Source organism: Triturus cristatus, chromosome 3_2 (genome assembly GCF_964204655.1).
Source record: "Triturus cristatus chromosome 3_2, aTriCri1.1, whole genome shotgun sequence".
NCBI classification, from domain to species: domain Eukaryota; kingdom Metazoa; phylum Chordata; class Amphibia; order Caudata; family Salamandridae; genus Triturus; species Triturus cristatus.
The window spans coordinates 1,213,211,683-1,213,227,974 of NC_140584.1; the positions used below are offsets into that span (position 1 = coordinate 1,213,211,683).

A 16,292-nucleotide genomic window follows, 5' to 3' on the forward strand; every position below is an offset into this window, starting at 1 on the left:
AGAGTGACAGACACAAATAAGCAATGAGGGAGGAGACAGAAAATGACAGCCATACAGATAGGAGAGATAACTGAAATATACACAGAGAGTATAAAAGACCAACTGAAGATCCTCTGAGGTAACATCACAAGCAGAGACAGAGGCATTTACTGAGCACAGATATTTAAAACACAGAAAAGCAGAAGGGAACGGGGGAGAGATTGAGAAACTAGAAGGCCATTAGAAGTTTAATTTTGCGAAGATTTGGGGGTTTTGACAGCCAAGTGTGTTTGCTCATTTGGATGTTTGTCTTTTTGGAGGTACTGGATACGGTTGGATTACCCTGGCATGCGCCGGTTTGGGCCATGCTTCTAATTATTTTGGTTGCTGGGACTGTACTATATCAAGTGTCATTGATATTTATGGTATACCACTTTCTGGATATGATGATTATGTTGTTGTATACACTTACGTTTCTCCTGGTACCCTTTTACATTTTGTTATTAAGCACCAGCTGTACTAAACACTGGTCGCAAAATACTGGTCGCAATTTACGACCAGTATTTTTTGCGACAAAGGTGGTATTTTTGCAAACAAACCTATGTACAAATAGGTCGGTTCGCAAAATACTAAATCGTAGTGGCACAATACAACCAACCTCATGGATATTAGGACGATTGGAGGTCATCACAGACATGGTGGCCTGCTGGGGTCAGCAGACTACCATGTCTGTGATTGCTTTCTAATAAAGCAAACTTGTTTTTTTGTTTTTTAATGCAGCCCATTTCCCTTAAAGATGGGGCTGTGCTTAAAAAGAAAAGTTTTTGTTTTTTGTTTGTTTAAGGGAAAATGTGATCAATTTAGTTTCTTTTAAATTCACCAATGGGAAGAGGTCCTAAGGTGAATGGATTTTCACCGCTTTTGTGTTGTTAAGATAGTAATGTTTTGAAACAGAATCTTGGTTGCAAAACATTGATACATAGCATACTGATTCAGTATTTGGAAGGGACGCCTACAATGCTCCCCTTCCAAATACTGAATCCATATCCATTTCTAAATACATTTAGGGCCCGATTCACAGAACTAACTTAAGACAAAATCCTAAACTTACTACTTTTGGTATTCACAGAAGTTAGGATTTTGTCTTAAGTTTGTCTTAAGACAAACTTAAGACAGACTTAAGACAGACTTAAGTTAGGATTTTGTCTTAAGTCTGTCTTAAGTCTGTCTTAAGTCTTAAGTCTGTTCTGTGAATACCAAAATTAGTAAGTTTAGGATTTTGTCTTAAGTTAGTTCTGTGAATCGGGCCCTTAGTGTTAGGGAACAGTTTTCTGAATCACTAAATTTGTTTAGAACATACAAACAAAAGGTTTTAGCATTCACGACCCCTCCGATTTACACATTCCCTATGTACAACTGGCCATTCGTGCCGTACTAATTTAGTTTAAGTAAAGTTCAATTTATTTGTATTACAGTAGAATTTGTAAATATCTATAGATTTCTAATCATGGGAGTCATGTGTGGAATGGTAGCTACTGAAACTCAAAGTGTTGTCCCTGCCGTTCTCTCGATCCACTACCTTTTGTTCAAACTGTAACTGTATAAGCGCTTCATAGTAGTTTACAAACTGTTTTTGTTGTGTTGTTTTCTTTGTTCTGTTTTTATTTATAAAATATATGAATCGATTGACTGCTAGGGTGGAGCTCTCATCAAAGATGCTTTTTTCGATGTTGATTTAACTCACCCTTCTGAGTGAAGCATTTCTCACATTCAGTACATTTATATGGTCGCTCTCCTGTGTGTGTTCTAATATGTCCATTAAGGTAATCTTTACGACTGAAGCTTCTGTAACAGAATGTGCATGTATACGGTTTTTCCCCGGTGTGTATTCTATAATGGTTTATAAGATTTCCCTTATGAATAAAGCTTTTTCCACAGTCCGTGCAGGCATAGGGTCTCACTCGGGAATGTGGCCCTTTATGTCCAACAAACCTCTCCTTGAGACTGTCGCTGTTATCACATGTGGTGTATGCGTATGGTGTGTGGTGTTCTTGTGTATTTGGAAGATCATTGAGTAATTGTGAATTGCTTGGAAGAATTTCAAAATCGTTATATCCCTGGGTTAACTGTCCCATGGGTACTCCGGGAAATGAACCGACAGGTTGTGATGTGCTGGATCCATTTACATCAGGAGTAGCTTCATCGCCTCTCTGCTCCTGGTAACCGTCTGACAACAACTGGATTCTAGGATTTATGCCCTTGTGGAAGCTCTCCAGCACCTTGGTGGTGGTCTTCCGAACTAAAGCTCTACACAGCGGTTTTCGTTTGGTCCACTTTATAGACTCTCCCATTTTTCTTTTCCTGTTCACAATCCTATCACCTGCTGGATTTAAGTAAGAGTAAGATTTTACAATTAATTATTCAAAAAAGTCCATAGAACAATTATTTTCATGGTTTAAATGCGAGTAGAAAAACAGAATTGCACTGAATGCCGGGAATATGAACTGAGTAAAATGCAAAGAAATAGGTAGTGATAATTATATTTTAGAGGCGTATTCTGATAATCGTGTTGCGCATACTTTCCTTTAACATATGACTGTAGCTTGAAACTATTAAAAGCCATAAACACAGCATTTCTAGCCCATCACATATTTTAGTACACAACATACCTACCATTTTGAGGATCCCCCTTCCAAGTTATAGGTTAATTCATCTTATTTTGTGACAGCAATACCAAGCGTGCACCATGCCGGCAGTGGTAGTGTGCACTGCTGTAACATCTCAGCAGGGTAGAGTCACCCTGTGTGTGCGCTGCTATAACATCTCAGCAGGGCAGAGTCACCCTGTGTGTGCGCTGCTATAACATCTCAGCAGGGTAGAGTCACCCTGTGTGTGCGCTGCTGTAACATCTCAGCAGCGTATAGTCACCCTGTGTGTGCGCTGCTATAACATCTCAGCAGGGTAGAGTCACCCTGTGTGTGCGCTGCTATAATATCTCAGCAGGGTAGAGTCACCCTGTGTGTGCACTGATATAACATCTCTTTTCAATCAACAAGGGGACCCAAGTAAAGTCAGCCAGGGACCTCAGGAATCAATTATTTTGTGCTACAATGGTCCCTAGGGAGGTACGGATAGGAAGTAACAAATGAATACAGACCCAATCAGTGCTGTATTGGTTAACTTATCCTGCCGGACAGAGGTTTAATATTTAATTTATCAGCAAGTTTTTGGGATATAAACAAACACAAATACTGAAAAGTGGGACACAAGCCTGCATCCTACTACAAAAACATACAAACATAAAATATGGAGAACATTTAAGCGAGGCTCAGGACACGCTTCTGGTTTGTTTTGACAAGCAGTATGAATTTTAAGAAACAAATCACAAGTAACTACACAGTTAATAATGATATCACATTTAGTGCATGAGGCGTTTTAAGGTGTCGACGACGTTTCGATCCAAGTGAGCAATGCGTGGATCATCTTCAGGACATTATATTAGCATGCCTGTATATAAGTGCCTAAGATAACTGTAAATTAGACATAGGTCAAGAGAAGGGAGGAAGAAGACATAAGGAGAAAATTAGGGGGGTGTATATCATCGGTATACAGCCTCGAGAGAACACAAGCTAGTCTGAACAAAAGTTTTAGCTTCAAAGAATTATCAAGACGCATTGGTAAAAAACTGTGGAAATAATGAATCACGTGGTGCAGTGAGAAGGAATAAGTGACTGAGTGAGATAATAAGTCTTCGAGTTAGCGTGACTGCATACATTTAACGCTTGGTCAAAACAATTGTGTCATGTCGATAAGGTATCAATACATTCAGCAGTATGAGCTTTTATGGTAGTAAACTAGCATTTTTAATAAACTAGAAAATTGCGGCGCAGTGGATACATGGAGGAGAAAAAGAGAGAAATTGATCAAGAACGTCGCAGTGAGTGAGGAGAAAGGTTCTGTTGCGGGTATTAGACCATATTTAAGCATAAAGACACGGCGCAATGACTGCGTGATTTAAAAAGGACAAGAGGATGCCATAGTGAAAAGGTAGGAACTCTAGGATGACCGCCGTGCTTGGCAGACAAGGGAATGTAGCAGTAAGAGGATAGGGGCTCAGAAATAACTGCAGTGCGCAGCGGACGGGGTTGCCGTGGTAGAGGATGAAAGAAGATAGGCACAGAAAGATCCTTACTTAGGAGAGTCCGAAGGGCCTGCCACGAGACTGGGTGTGACAACACCGGATGCGGGAATGTCCGGGCTCGGAAGGGGCTCCTATGGGAGTGGGGGAGTACCCAAAGTTAGCGGCAGTAAGGAAGCGCGAGGAAGAAAGTGTGTGCGATGATGCTTACAGGCCGTCGCAGATATGTGGTACTGGCAGGTCAAGGATCAAGGGGCACTTCAGGGAGCACTTCAGGAGGGGCTGCGTGCAATACGACTTTGCGATGGCAGCGCGATGGCATGAAGCAATGGGGGTGTTAGTTTAGACCGGAGAGAGGTCATGTAGTGTGGCAGATGCACAGGACAGGGACTCACCTCAAGTAAAGAAATTGGAGGGATTCACAGGAGTGGAGCCACAGGCGTGTGCTCGGACGGCGTAATGACATGGAAGAAATTAACAGGGGGGCAATTCGGCTGACAGCAACTGGGAACCGAGGAGCTAAAATAGCGTGCTTACTAATAGTCGATGAATGCGCCGTGCTGCTCAGGGGGTCAGCATCCGGGATAGCGGAGGGAAAGGTGACTAAGGCTCTGCTTCAAGTAGTGAGAGAAGTGCCCTGATAGGTCAGTAGAGTCATGTGATGGAAGGTTATCAGAAAGTGAAGAAGGGCCTGGAAGATGGAAACAGTGGCCATATTGGAGTGGGGTGAGTTCCATAGAGTGAGCATAGGAAGACTTGAATTGAGTGCAATGAAGAAAGGGTGAAGGCGGGTGGGAGGACAGAAAAGAAGAATGTGTGACATAATTCCATGACAAAGTAATAATGGCTAAAAACCTTTTCAACAAAATTGTAGGCTAAATAACCTATGAAACAGAATTAGCAATGACAAACTGTGTCCGGTTCCCATATACACAGCTGGTCCAAGTAGACAGACGATCAGGGACATTGAAAACATACGAATGTTATTATCATTGGATGACAGTGTAGAGACTGTACCAAGTATGGATGAAATATTGCAGGACTTGAACATTGAACCCAATACAGGAATAGACAGTGGATTGAAGCCAAAACCTATGTTTATACCAACTTTGACACCAAACAATATGATTGATTGTTTTTACAAGGCTGTTACTCGAGATTTGTATGAGTTAGAAGATAAAATATTCAGTATGCCCAATAGGTCTAAAGACAATCTAAGTAAGGATGAAAGGTAAGCATTACGGGAAATGTCCGATTGCCCCAACCTTGTTATAAAGGAAGCGGACAAGGGGGGGAATTTTGTTTTAATGACCAGGGATTACTACATTGGAGAAATCAACAATCAACTGGCTGATAAGGATTCCTATACAAAAATACCTAAATGTCCAATGCAGGAAGTTAATAGGTTGGTCGAGAAAACACTCGGATACTGGCAGAGCTCGGGTATACGATCAGACATTGAAGTCAAGTACATGTTTAATCAAACACCAAGAATAGCTTATATGTACACGTTACCGAAAATCCACAAGGATCCCAACACTCCTCCTGGTAGGCCCATCATATCAGGGATAGGTGGACCAACAGAACGTATCTCAGAGTTTATTGACATCTACTTGCAACCAATAGTCAGGAATGTACCTGCCTTCATTGAGGGTACTATGGACCTTTTAAATAAGTTGGAAGATGTAGTTTGGACTAATGATCTCACTTTTGTCACTTTAGACGCCAGTGCCCTTTATACAAGTATTCCATTTACAAAGGGCATGGATGCATTGACCTATTTTTTATCAAAACGTGACGCGACTTTATATGAACACACTGTCATGCTTTTAGAACTCATGCGTCTCACACTGGAGAACAACTATTTTATGCACAACAATACTTGGTACAAACAACACTCTGGTGTTGCTATGGGTGCGAAATTTTCCCCATCATTTGCCAACATTTATATGGGTTTTTTTGAGGAACACCATATTTGGAAACTTTGTCCCCCTAACCTAATAAATTCCATCGTGTACTGGGGTAGATTTATTGATGATGGCATAATGATATGGGGTGGAGACAGAATATCATTGGAACGTTTTATTAAACATCTTAATGACAATGATTACAATCTGAGTTTCACACACGAAATGAATGCAAAACAGATAGATTTTGGGGATATTACTCTCTATATTGAAGGAGGTAAATTGGAAAGCAAACTATTTCGTAGGCATACAGCATGCAATTCTGTTCTCCATGCTAGTAGTGCTCACCCCGCCTCTCAAATTTACGCCATACCTTTTGGCGAGATGACCCGTCTCAGACGTGATTGCAGTAGAGACAATACATTTCAAGCAGAGGTCATCAATCTGAAACATCGATTTCTCAATAGGGGCTATGATCAAAATACATTAGAAAAAGCACACACTAGGATTAATCCTACAGAACGCAAGAAACTTCTAAAATTCCAACCCAATAAGAAAAAGAAAAAAGAGAAAGGACTACAACGGATTGCACTCATAACTGAGTACAACTCACACAGCAACATGATATTCAAGACGATCCATAAACATTGGCATTTACTCAAGCTAGATTCCGAATTGGATCCTTATATTTCCAACAAACCGCGAATTACATACAAGAGAGGTAGAGCCCTACGTAATATGTTGAGTCCATGTATTGTGGGGAACAAAAACGCAGAATATAAACACACTTGGCTACCAGAAAAACCAAAAGGTTTTTTCAAATGCACTATGTGTAGTGTCTGCCAATTTGCCGAGAACAAACTGAACATTTTTTGTTACAATACTAGGCAGAGACATCAAATACATCATTTTATGAATTGCAATACGAAATACATAGTTTATTGCATCATCTGCCAGTGTAACTTAATGTATGTGGGCAGTACCATTAGACCGCTCAAAGAGCGAATACAAGAGCACATCAGAGCGATTCGCAACAATAACATGGACTGCCCCCTGGCGGTACACTACAATACCACACACAAGGATTCAGAAATTCTAGGAATTAGATTTCATGGGATCGCGATAATAACGGATGATCCACGAGGAGGAGATAAGACATTGGCTCTGAGAAAACTTGAATCGAAGTGGTTGATCAAATTGAGGACGGTTGACTTGGGTCTTAACATTGATAGAGAGCTTCATGTATTCTTGAAAGACTGACTTTTGCCAATTTTGTCTAATGATGTTTATTTGTGACATGTTCCTGCACAACTTGTCTCTGAGTTAGAGACAATCGGACGCTTGTATTCGATTTCATTGTGTCCTGTTTTTTCTTATTGGCCATATGTTCAGTGCGGTAACCTGATACATCTCATTATGATACTTCTGTACTGATAAACATGCCAACCAAATTCGATTGTGCTCTGCATTGTAGGAAGGAGAAATTCAATCATGCATATTAGGAAATGTAGATATGAATATTCATGGGGTGTACAATACCATGGGATTCATTGCGTGGACTGATTTCTAATGTCATTATTTATTTTCCACTGTACTGCATGCCTCAAGAGTACTTCACTGATTTAGCATGAAAACAACTCAGTAATACAAATATGCTTTTAACCTACTCGTTTTTACTTTACTATTCTTACTGGTTACTCTTTCTTTTTTTTTAATACCTTTGTGTAAGGGGTATTATGAGCTAGATGCCTTTACCTTCTACTAGCCACGGGGGTATTTGTATAAACCAGAGGTAATTCTCTCTGGGTTTGTTTCATGGGATTATTGACCAATAGGGAACGCGACACCATGTGCTTTATACAGGTAGTGGACTAATTGAATTATATGCACACCGTATAAGCTGGGGTGTTGCGCTAATACTGAATGATACTACGACAAGTATTTCAATATGCCATCACATTGCTAGACAGTGTAAAAATTGACAATGCCTTGTGATACAATAGCCAGTTGTGACAATTTACACTGGCGTATCGGTCGACGTGCGTAGGGAAATTCCAATGTAGATTCGTATACCGTTTATACATATGTTGAAAAACAAAGTTTTTTGCGTATTATTCTCGTGTTTTTGATCAATGGTGGTTTGTTTAAGAGCCAAATAACTAATACTCAGAGGGCTCTCTTTATGGAAGTTTTCTTGTACTAAGTGGAATGTAGTAACCTTTTCCAGCATGGTGGACCCATTTTTCCGATGTTACTGTTGTAGTCTCCATCACGCCATGATCACGTGATCGGAATTAAGAATCACGTGATTGGGGTGTTCGGGAATATATTTTTGACATGGCAGCCCCCTTTTGCGCTTTCTATTTGTTTGCGGGATCGTGTTGAGTGCGGATATTTACATTTCCATTCCGGGTCAGGTGAGTGTGGGAGTGGGATGTAATTTTTGACCAACCGTATTCAGTTTAGTGTATACTTACAGGGGTTTTGTTCTCCCCTTTTTTCCTTTGGGTTTGTAGATATGCAGGTAGTGCGTACACTCGTATCAAGGAGTGTTACGGAACACCGTGTGAGCGGGATTGAAGCTCATTCTTCGCTATTCAATTTACACATTTACTCGACACCACGTTTTATCTGAAGGTATGTTTTGTGACTGAAATGGGGGAACATGATACTGCATTTTTGATATTCTTTGAGATGCTCTCGAGCTTTATTTAGATCGAGTTGGGTCTGCACATAACAGAGTTGTATTTTCCAATTAAGAGAGATTGTTTGGGCCCATTATGGATATTATTTTGTAGAGTGAACTAAGGTAAGTATCTATTAGGATTAGAAAATGTTTTATTGACCGGATGTGGCCACTTTTATAACTGTGGCATGATAATATGACAAGGTCAAGATACATTATACTGTGAGTGCCATTTTGAATTTATATCGACTGATCGACTGGGCCAAACATTCTAAGACAGCTTTTTTTGGGGGGTATTCATAATTATGGACTATCCGTTAATTCGTTAGTTTTCTCAAACTAATGTAACCTCATTTTAATTTCATGTGATACAATGTGAGGACAACACAATTTTGGATCATATACACATAAGATATCGATCTCTCTTATTATTAGATTGATGATCTTTCTTAATTGAATGGGACTTTGGACTGACTGGACGTTTTGTCTATGGTCTTCTACCTATACCAACGGAGATGATTATTATGCAGGAATCGGTGGGTCTCTATTCATCTCTAAATCTGGCTGGTCTTGCCTAACAGGCGTGCATTTTAATGCTGTGCGTGAAGTCTTCTTTTTCTTGTCTCGTTATTCTTATTCCAATTATTGGATACAAAATAGTATAGTTCGTCACAGTGGTGGGCTTATCTGGTCTCTCAAATGATTTCATCCTCTTTTGCAATCGGTTGTATGATTATTTAATATGGATTTTTAATGACAATTGTGAGCACTGGTGATTGGGTTCCTATCGGCACATTGCTCTTTCTATGATACACATGCAAATGTAAATGTATTCTTTTATGTGTATCAAGGGACTAAGGTTCCCGAGCTACTGGACTATGTTTATGTTCATTTGTGTGTATAAACTTAATTGAACATGAATGTCAGAATATTAATTATTTTATAATGATTACCACCAGTGTGGGTGTGCATTAAGTTTTTATAATGGAAATGTATACATTTTTGTATATTTGTGTGTTTTTATTAAAATGTATTTAGTAGATACATTTACTTTTTCAGCCTTGAAAAAGTCTTTGTGAGACGAAACACGTGTCGGCTGGTTCGTGTGCTGGGATTTCTGTCTTAAAAAATAAAGATGACAACCAACTGAAATTGAAGGGGTTTGGATTTATTGTCAAGGATGACCGCTAATTGATGGAACTGATCTTTTCCACTTTCTTTTGACAAGCACTTGGGACTTGGATGCAGTGTTCAACCTATATTAATGCGGGATTGAAAATATTTACTATATTAGGGTGTGCTGTTCAGGCTCTTTTTTGCGTGTTCTCAGGACTCTTTGCATGGAATACTGTGTACGTCTGTGTGAGAAGTTGGCCTGGTATATGCTGTCCACTAATTAAAGTGGGCACATTGTACCAGTCCAAACAACCCCTTATGGTGATAGGTTAAAGACAACCTTTATTGAAAACTATCCTAGTGGTAACTATGGAGAGCAGCCTTCAGGCTAAGTCTTGAAGGAATGTAAAGCAGCTTGTTTTACCAGTCTATAATCTCTTGAATGACCAAATGAAAGGACAACCACACCAGGTATATATTCAAAATATATGTATTTAAGATAAAACACATCCCTCTAGTCTCTTTATGAGGCTGTAGTTTGAAGTACTTAAGTTACAAGTCAGTATTCAACAGTAAAAGCACAAATACACGTTTGGGCCCTAGGGGCGTACCAAACCATATACCAATAAAGTGGTATAAGAACCACGACTGAACTAGACACAAGGCCTAGAGCCTTTAGAAGTGCTTGGGCCCCAAGGAACCACCCAAGGTAGTGACTTAGGGGACCCACGGGGAACGTGTGCAGTGTTAGAACACAGGCGTGAATCGCCGTTAACTCCTATGGGGAAAGTCGCGGTTGGATAATTACAAGTTAAGGACACTTAGAGGACGACTACAAGCAAACCCTTTTGGACTTAGAGGTGTCTAGGGCCAACACCCACGGGAGCACCAGAGTACTCGTGTTACCTCACCCAAGGAAGCCGGGTGCATAGGTGTCTTTTGGTGTCGGGTCGCAGCGTCGTTTTCAATGGAAGCTGGCAAAGAAGTGCTGCTGCCGTGAAGAGGAGAAGTGTCCGAAGAGGAGAAGTGTCCGAAGAGATCCAAGCCTGGATCGAGGATCGAAGGAACCCTTAAGCAGAGGGTACAGAGTCTGGGTCACTTACCAGTGACCAGGGGCACGATAGTCCAATGCCCACAGATGTTGGGTGCTTCAGGTGAGTTGACGGGTGTCTTGACTCTTCAGCCACAAGGCCCAGGAGGCGTCGATGACGACCAGGAGCTGGATTCGAGCTGTCCCACGAAGTCTGTCGAGTGCTGCGGTGTCGGCGACCAGAATGGACCCAACAAGCATTGGCAACGGCAAGTCAAGTGGAAATAGAAGAAAGACGTCGGTGCAGACCAGCAAGGTCTGGGGGACTCACCCAGCGAAGGTAAGTCAGGGCACGTCTGGAGCAACCAGGAAAGCCCAAGCAGAAAAGGAGTTGCCTTCGTGGGGACCCGCTACCCAACGGGCTAGCGATCGCGAAGGAGCCTCAAGCAATCGCACTGGAAACTGGCTCACGGGTCACTCGTGGAGTGGGGGTCAGAGATCTTCGGTGCAGTCGGTGCTCAAGGCTGGGGCTACTCGGAGCCCAAAGCCCAACTTTGAGGAAGACCAGGAAGATGATGTACCGGCAAAAGTTCACGGTGTCCAGGGGTCACTGTTCCACGTCACCCACGATAGCCACGGGCCTCAGCTTTGCTGTGGACTCAGGGTAGCCTCGGGGAAGTCTGGAAATCCACCTCTGGTGATGCAAAGACTTTGGAGTCCATCTGGAGCTTCAGACCGGACAGTTGCTTCTTTGGTGCCTGACAAGCAGGGGAGTCACTCCTTGACCCCAAGGGAGATTTCTTCAGTCTTCTAGTCGAAATAGAGCGTCGAAGGTCCAGGATGTATGTTACAGAGTTTTGTCCAGGGTAATCCAAAGTCTCAAGGACTGGGTTCCTTTACTTATACTAAGATAGGGGGTTTGACATACTCTGGGGAATCACTTATGGGAGGGTTTGGAAAGAGGGGTGGTTACACCCATTTCCTTGTCCAGTTTCACGCCAGAGCAGGGACAGGTAGCCCCTGCAACCGGTTTGAACTGGACTATGCACAGGGACACCAAGCGTGCCCCCAGTGCAGGACTTCAAAGCACCAGAGAATGCTCCCGCCCAGCCCCAATACACATCTGCCTGTCTGGGGAGGATGGTTACACCTCCCTGTGACAGGAAACCTATTGTCCAGGCCCCCCCTGCCAGAGTTTCGGTCAGCAGCAGGAGGTCAGACCCGTGTCTGTGGCAGTGGCATCCATTTTGTGATGCCAGGGCTCTAGAAAGTCTTTACCGGTTAGACCAGTGGGTACATGCCTCTCCCTCTAGAAGGGTGGAATGCTACCCCCGCCGCCAGAACTGGTGGTGGGGGGGGGGGGGGGGGGGGGGCGCTGTATTCCAAAGTGTTTGACACCAAACACAACATGTTTCTGTGCAGCCAGTCCAAAGTTAGCATTTACCTCGAGGTTATAATGCACTTAAGAGTATATGGTCAGGCTGCACCACAAACAGCATCAGAGGAGATACTCCGAACGCTGCAGAGTGGCTCTGCTCATGCAGGGGCACTCTCTCACATAAAAACCAAGCACTCTGCCTTCAGGATTGTTAAGGCCTGCCATAGGAGTGACTTATAGGTTATTTATGTGTGTGCAATGGTAGTGATATAGGTAGCCTATACCACAGTAAGGGGTGCATGCACCATCTTACCCAGGCTGCAGTAGCAGACCTGTGGTGTCAGTGCTTCCCAGGGGTGGCATAATACATGCTTCAGCCCCTGGTAGGCCTCTGAGGGAGCTATGCCCTGGGTACATAGTATACCATATACTAGTGATTTATAAGGCCCTCCAGAATCCAGTTAGAGATGTACCTAATGTACATGGAAACCATTTTAGAGAGGAAGCAGCTAGGCTGGGGTCCTGATTAGCAGGGCCACAGCCAGACTAAGGTCGAAAAACAGGGAAACACCAGCAAAAAGTGGGGGTACCCATGTGAAACAGATCCTACTCTCCCACAGTCTGTATAGAAGAGAGTGCCTGAATCACGCTTACGCTTCTTGTGGAGGGGACGGCACTAGGACAGATACTGCACTGAAGCCTTGTGAATATGTTCAAACAGAAGACCCATCAACTTAGCTAAAACTAAGTGACTAGGTCTTCCATAGGGGAGAAGATTTCTGGATCGGAGAGAAAACTTTCTTTTGTTATTGTAGTTTGGGCCGAACAACAGATAAGGTATTGGGTTGTGTCTGTTATTCCAGCACCAGATGCAAAAACGTGAACATTTTAATGCATAACAGGCCCTGTTGAAGGACACTTGGCTTCTCTCAATATCTTCAAACATGAAGATGGTAGGTCTAAACGACAGTACTGTCTTACCTTAGGTGCCGTGCTGCCAAAGATTCAAAGTTCAGATGGTGAACTTGCCCCCGAAGCCTGTATAATGAGTTAGATCTGCGGGCACTTTCTTGTGTGATGTACAGCTGTAGACGGTCTGGATAGCTCTGCTGTCTCAGCCACTCGAGAGCTGTCAGAATCATCTTTGTTTGACATTTGCACCGCTTCGCTATTACTGCTGGCATTAATGGGATTTATGGAAAAGTGTGAGTTCAAACGTGCATTGCCACCGAATTTGTTTCTTGAGCCCGAATGTGAAGTCTCCGTATTTTCTGTTTTGTACCACTGCAACAACATCTAGATATGGATTTTCCCACTCTCCGAAAAGGTCTCCTCTTCATCTGGACTTCGTTGTCTAGGACCCATTTGTGTATTTCATCAAAGTATTAATGGAGGAAGTCTGCTTGATGGGCCTGTGTGGCAGGATGTGCAGGGCTGCCAGTAAGATGCTTCTGGCTAGAGACAAATGCTAGACACTTGTGCTTCCACGGATCTTGATACTGCCCCTCCCTGTTTGTTAAAGTAAGGATTATGTTACTTCCTCTGTAAGCCTGTGTTTTTGGCAAGTAGTGCTGTAGATTCACATACTTTGCATGCTCCTGCAATCTGGTGTTGGGTCCAGATATGTGCAAGTTCTTTTTCTTCGAAGAAGTTTATCGAGTCACAAGGTAGAGGGACTCCTCTTGGTGATAACGTCCATGGACATCAACTCTATTGTTATATTGTTTTATGTCCGCTGTCGGATTCTATGGTATTGTTTGTTGGCTGAGAGTGTTCTTCATCAACAGATATGGAAGGAAAGTCTCCAGAGGAAGATAGACCAGTCTCATCTCCAGGTAGTTGATGTGATACGATGTTTCCTTATGAGTCCAGTGTCGTTGGCTCAGATGGGCTCCCAGCCTGTCATTTGCGATAGAATCTCCTTTTGAAAAGATGATCTCCTTTGAGCATGTTCTGCCTCTTGCGTCACCCTGCCAGTGACTGCTTTGCTACTGGGGCTAGTTGTCTGTCTTCTGCAACCACTGATCCTCTACGCATTGCTGCACAGCACTCATGTGCAGCCCTGCGTCTGGGACAATGTAAGTACATGGTGCTATAGAACCTCTCATGTGCAGCCTTGCGTCAGGGACACTGTAAGTACATGGTGCTATAGAACCACTCATGTGCAGCCTTGCGTCTGGGACACTGTAAGTACATGGTGCTATAGAACCACTCATGTGCAGCCTTGCGTCTGGGACACTGTAAGTACATGGTGCTATGGAACCTCTTATGTGCAGCCTTGCGTTTGGGACACTGTAAGTACATGGTGCTACAGAATCTCTCATGTGCAGCCTTGGGTCAGGGGCACTGTAAGTACATGGTGCTATAGAACCTCTCATGTGCAACCTTGCATCTGGGACACTAACTACAGCCTTGCGTCTGGGACACTGTAAGTACATGGTGCTACAGAACCTCTTGTGTGCAGCCTTGCATCTGGGACACTGTAGGGACACTGTAGGTACACGGTGCTACAGAACAGCTCGTGTGCAGCCTTGCGTCTGGGACACTGCAGGTACACGATGATACAGAACCGCTCGTGTGCAGCCTTGTGTCTGGGACACTACAGGTACATCGTGCTACAGAACCGCTCGTGTTCAGCCTTGCTTCTGCGACACTGCAGGTACACAGTGCTACAGAACCGCTCTTGTGCAGCCTTGCGTCTGTGACACTGCAGGTACATGGTGCTACAGAAACGCTCGTGTGCAGCCTTGTGTCTGGGACACTGCAGGTACACAGTGCTACAGAACCGCTCGTATGCAGCCTTGGGTCTGGGACACTGCAGGTACACGGTGCTACAGAACCGCTCAGGTGCAGCCTTGGGTCTGGGACACTGCAAGTACATGGTGCTACAGAACCTCTCTGGTGCAGCCTTGGGTCTGGGACACTGCAAGTCCACGGTGCTACAGAACCTCTCAGGTGCAGCCTTGGGTCTGGGAAACTGCAAGTCCACGGTGCTACAGAACCTCTCAGGTGCAGCTTTGCGTCTGGGACACTGCAAGTACACGGTGCTACAGAACCTCTTGTGTGCAGCCTTGCGTCTGGGATACTGCAAGTACACGGTGCTACAGAACCTCTCGTGTGCAGCCTTGCGTCTGGGACAGTAAGTACACGGTGCTACAGAACCTCTTGTGTGCAGCCGTGCGTCTGGGACACTGCAAGTACATGGTGCTACAGAACCTCTCGTGTTTAGCCTTGCGCCTGGGACACTGCAAGCACACGGTGCTACAGAACCTCTCGAGTGCAGCCTTGCGTCCAGCACATTGCAGGTACACAGTGCTACAGAACTGCTCGTGTGCAGCCTTGCGTCTGGGACACTGCAGGTACACGGTGCTACAGAACCGCTCGTGTGCAGCCTTGCGTCTGGGACACTGCAGGTACACGGTGCTACAGAACCGCTCGTGTGCAGTCTTGCGTCTGGGACACTGCAGGTACACGCTGCTACAGAACCACTAGTGTGCAGCCTTGCATCTGGGACACTGCAAGTACACGGTGCTACAGAACCACTCGTGTGCAGCCTTGCATCTGGCACACTGCAAGTACACGATGCTATAGAACCTTTCATGTGCAGTCTTGCGTCTGGCACACTGTAAGTACATGGTGCTACAGAACCTCTCATGTGCAGCCTTGCGTCAGAACCTCTCATGTGCAACCTTGCGTCTGGCACACTGCAAGTACACGGTGCTACAGAACCACTCAGGTGCAGCCTTGGGTCAGGGACACTGCAAGTACACTGTGCTACAGCACCTCTCACGTGCAGCCTTGCGTCTGGCACACTGTAAGTACACGGTGCTACAGAACCTCTCATGTGCAGCCTTGCGTCAGAACCTCTCATGTGCAGCCTTGCGTCTGGGACACTGTAAGTACATGGTGCTTTAGAACCGAAAAAGGAGATATGATGAGCTGTCAGGTTGCTGGGAACTTTCATGATGTGACGCTTGTCTCAGATAGGTGATCATGTCGCCTCCAAAGGATACACTCTTCCTTTTTTTGTGTCTATTGTCGTTCCAAACGTAAGGCAG

The 16,292-nt window shown here is 43.9% G+C and overlaps 1 protein-coding gene across 2 annotated transcripts in view; it reads right to left on the bottom strand.

The window, feature by feature from the left end:
- Positions 1-1,541: 1,541 nt before the first annotated feature.
- LOC146859475 (uncharacterized) overlaps positions 1,542-16,292 on the bottom strand; it is a 154,674-nt gene continuing 139,923 nt past the window's right edge. For both annotated transcript variants that reach the window (XM_085650205.1, XM_085650204.1), the window contains exon 7: positions 1,542-2,362. In XM_085650205.1, coding sequence (XP_085506331.1) covers positions 1,689-2,362 — 674 coding nt within the window. In that variant the 3' untranslated portion in view covers positions 1,542-1,688. The remainder of the gene's footprint in view (positions 2,363-16,292) is intronic.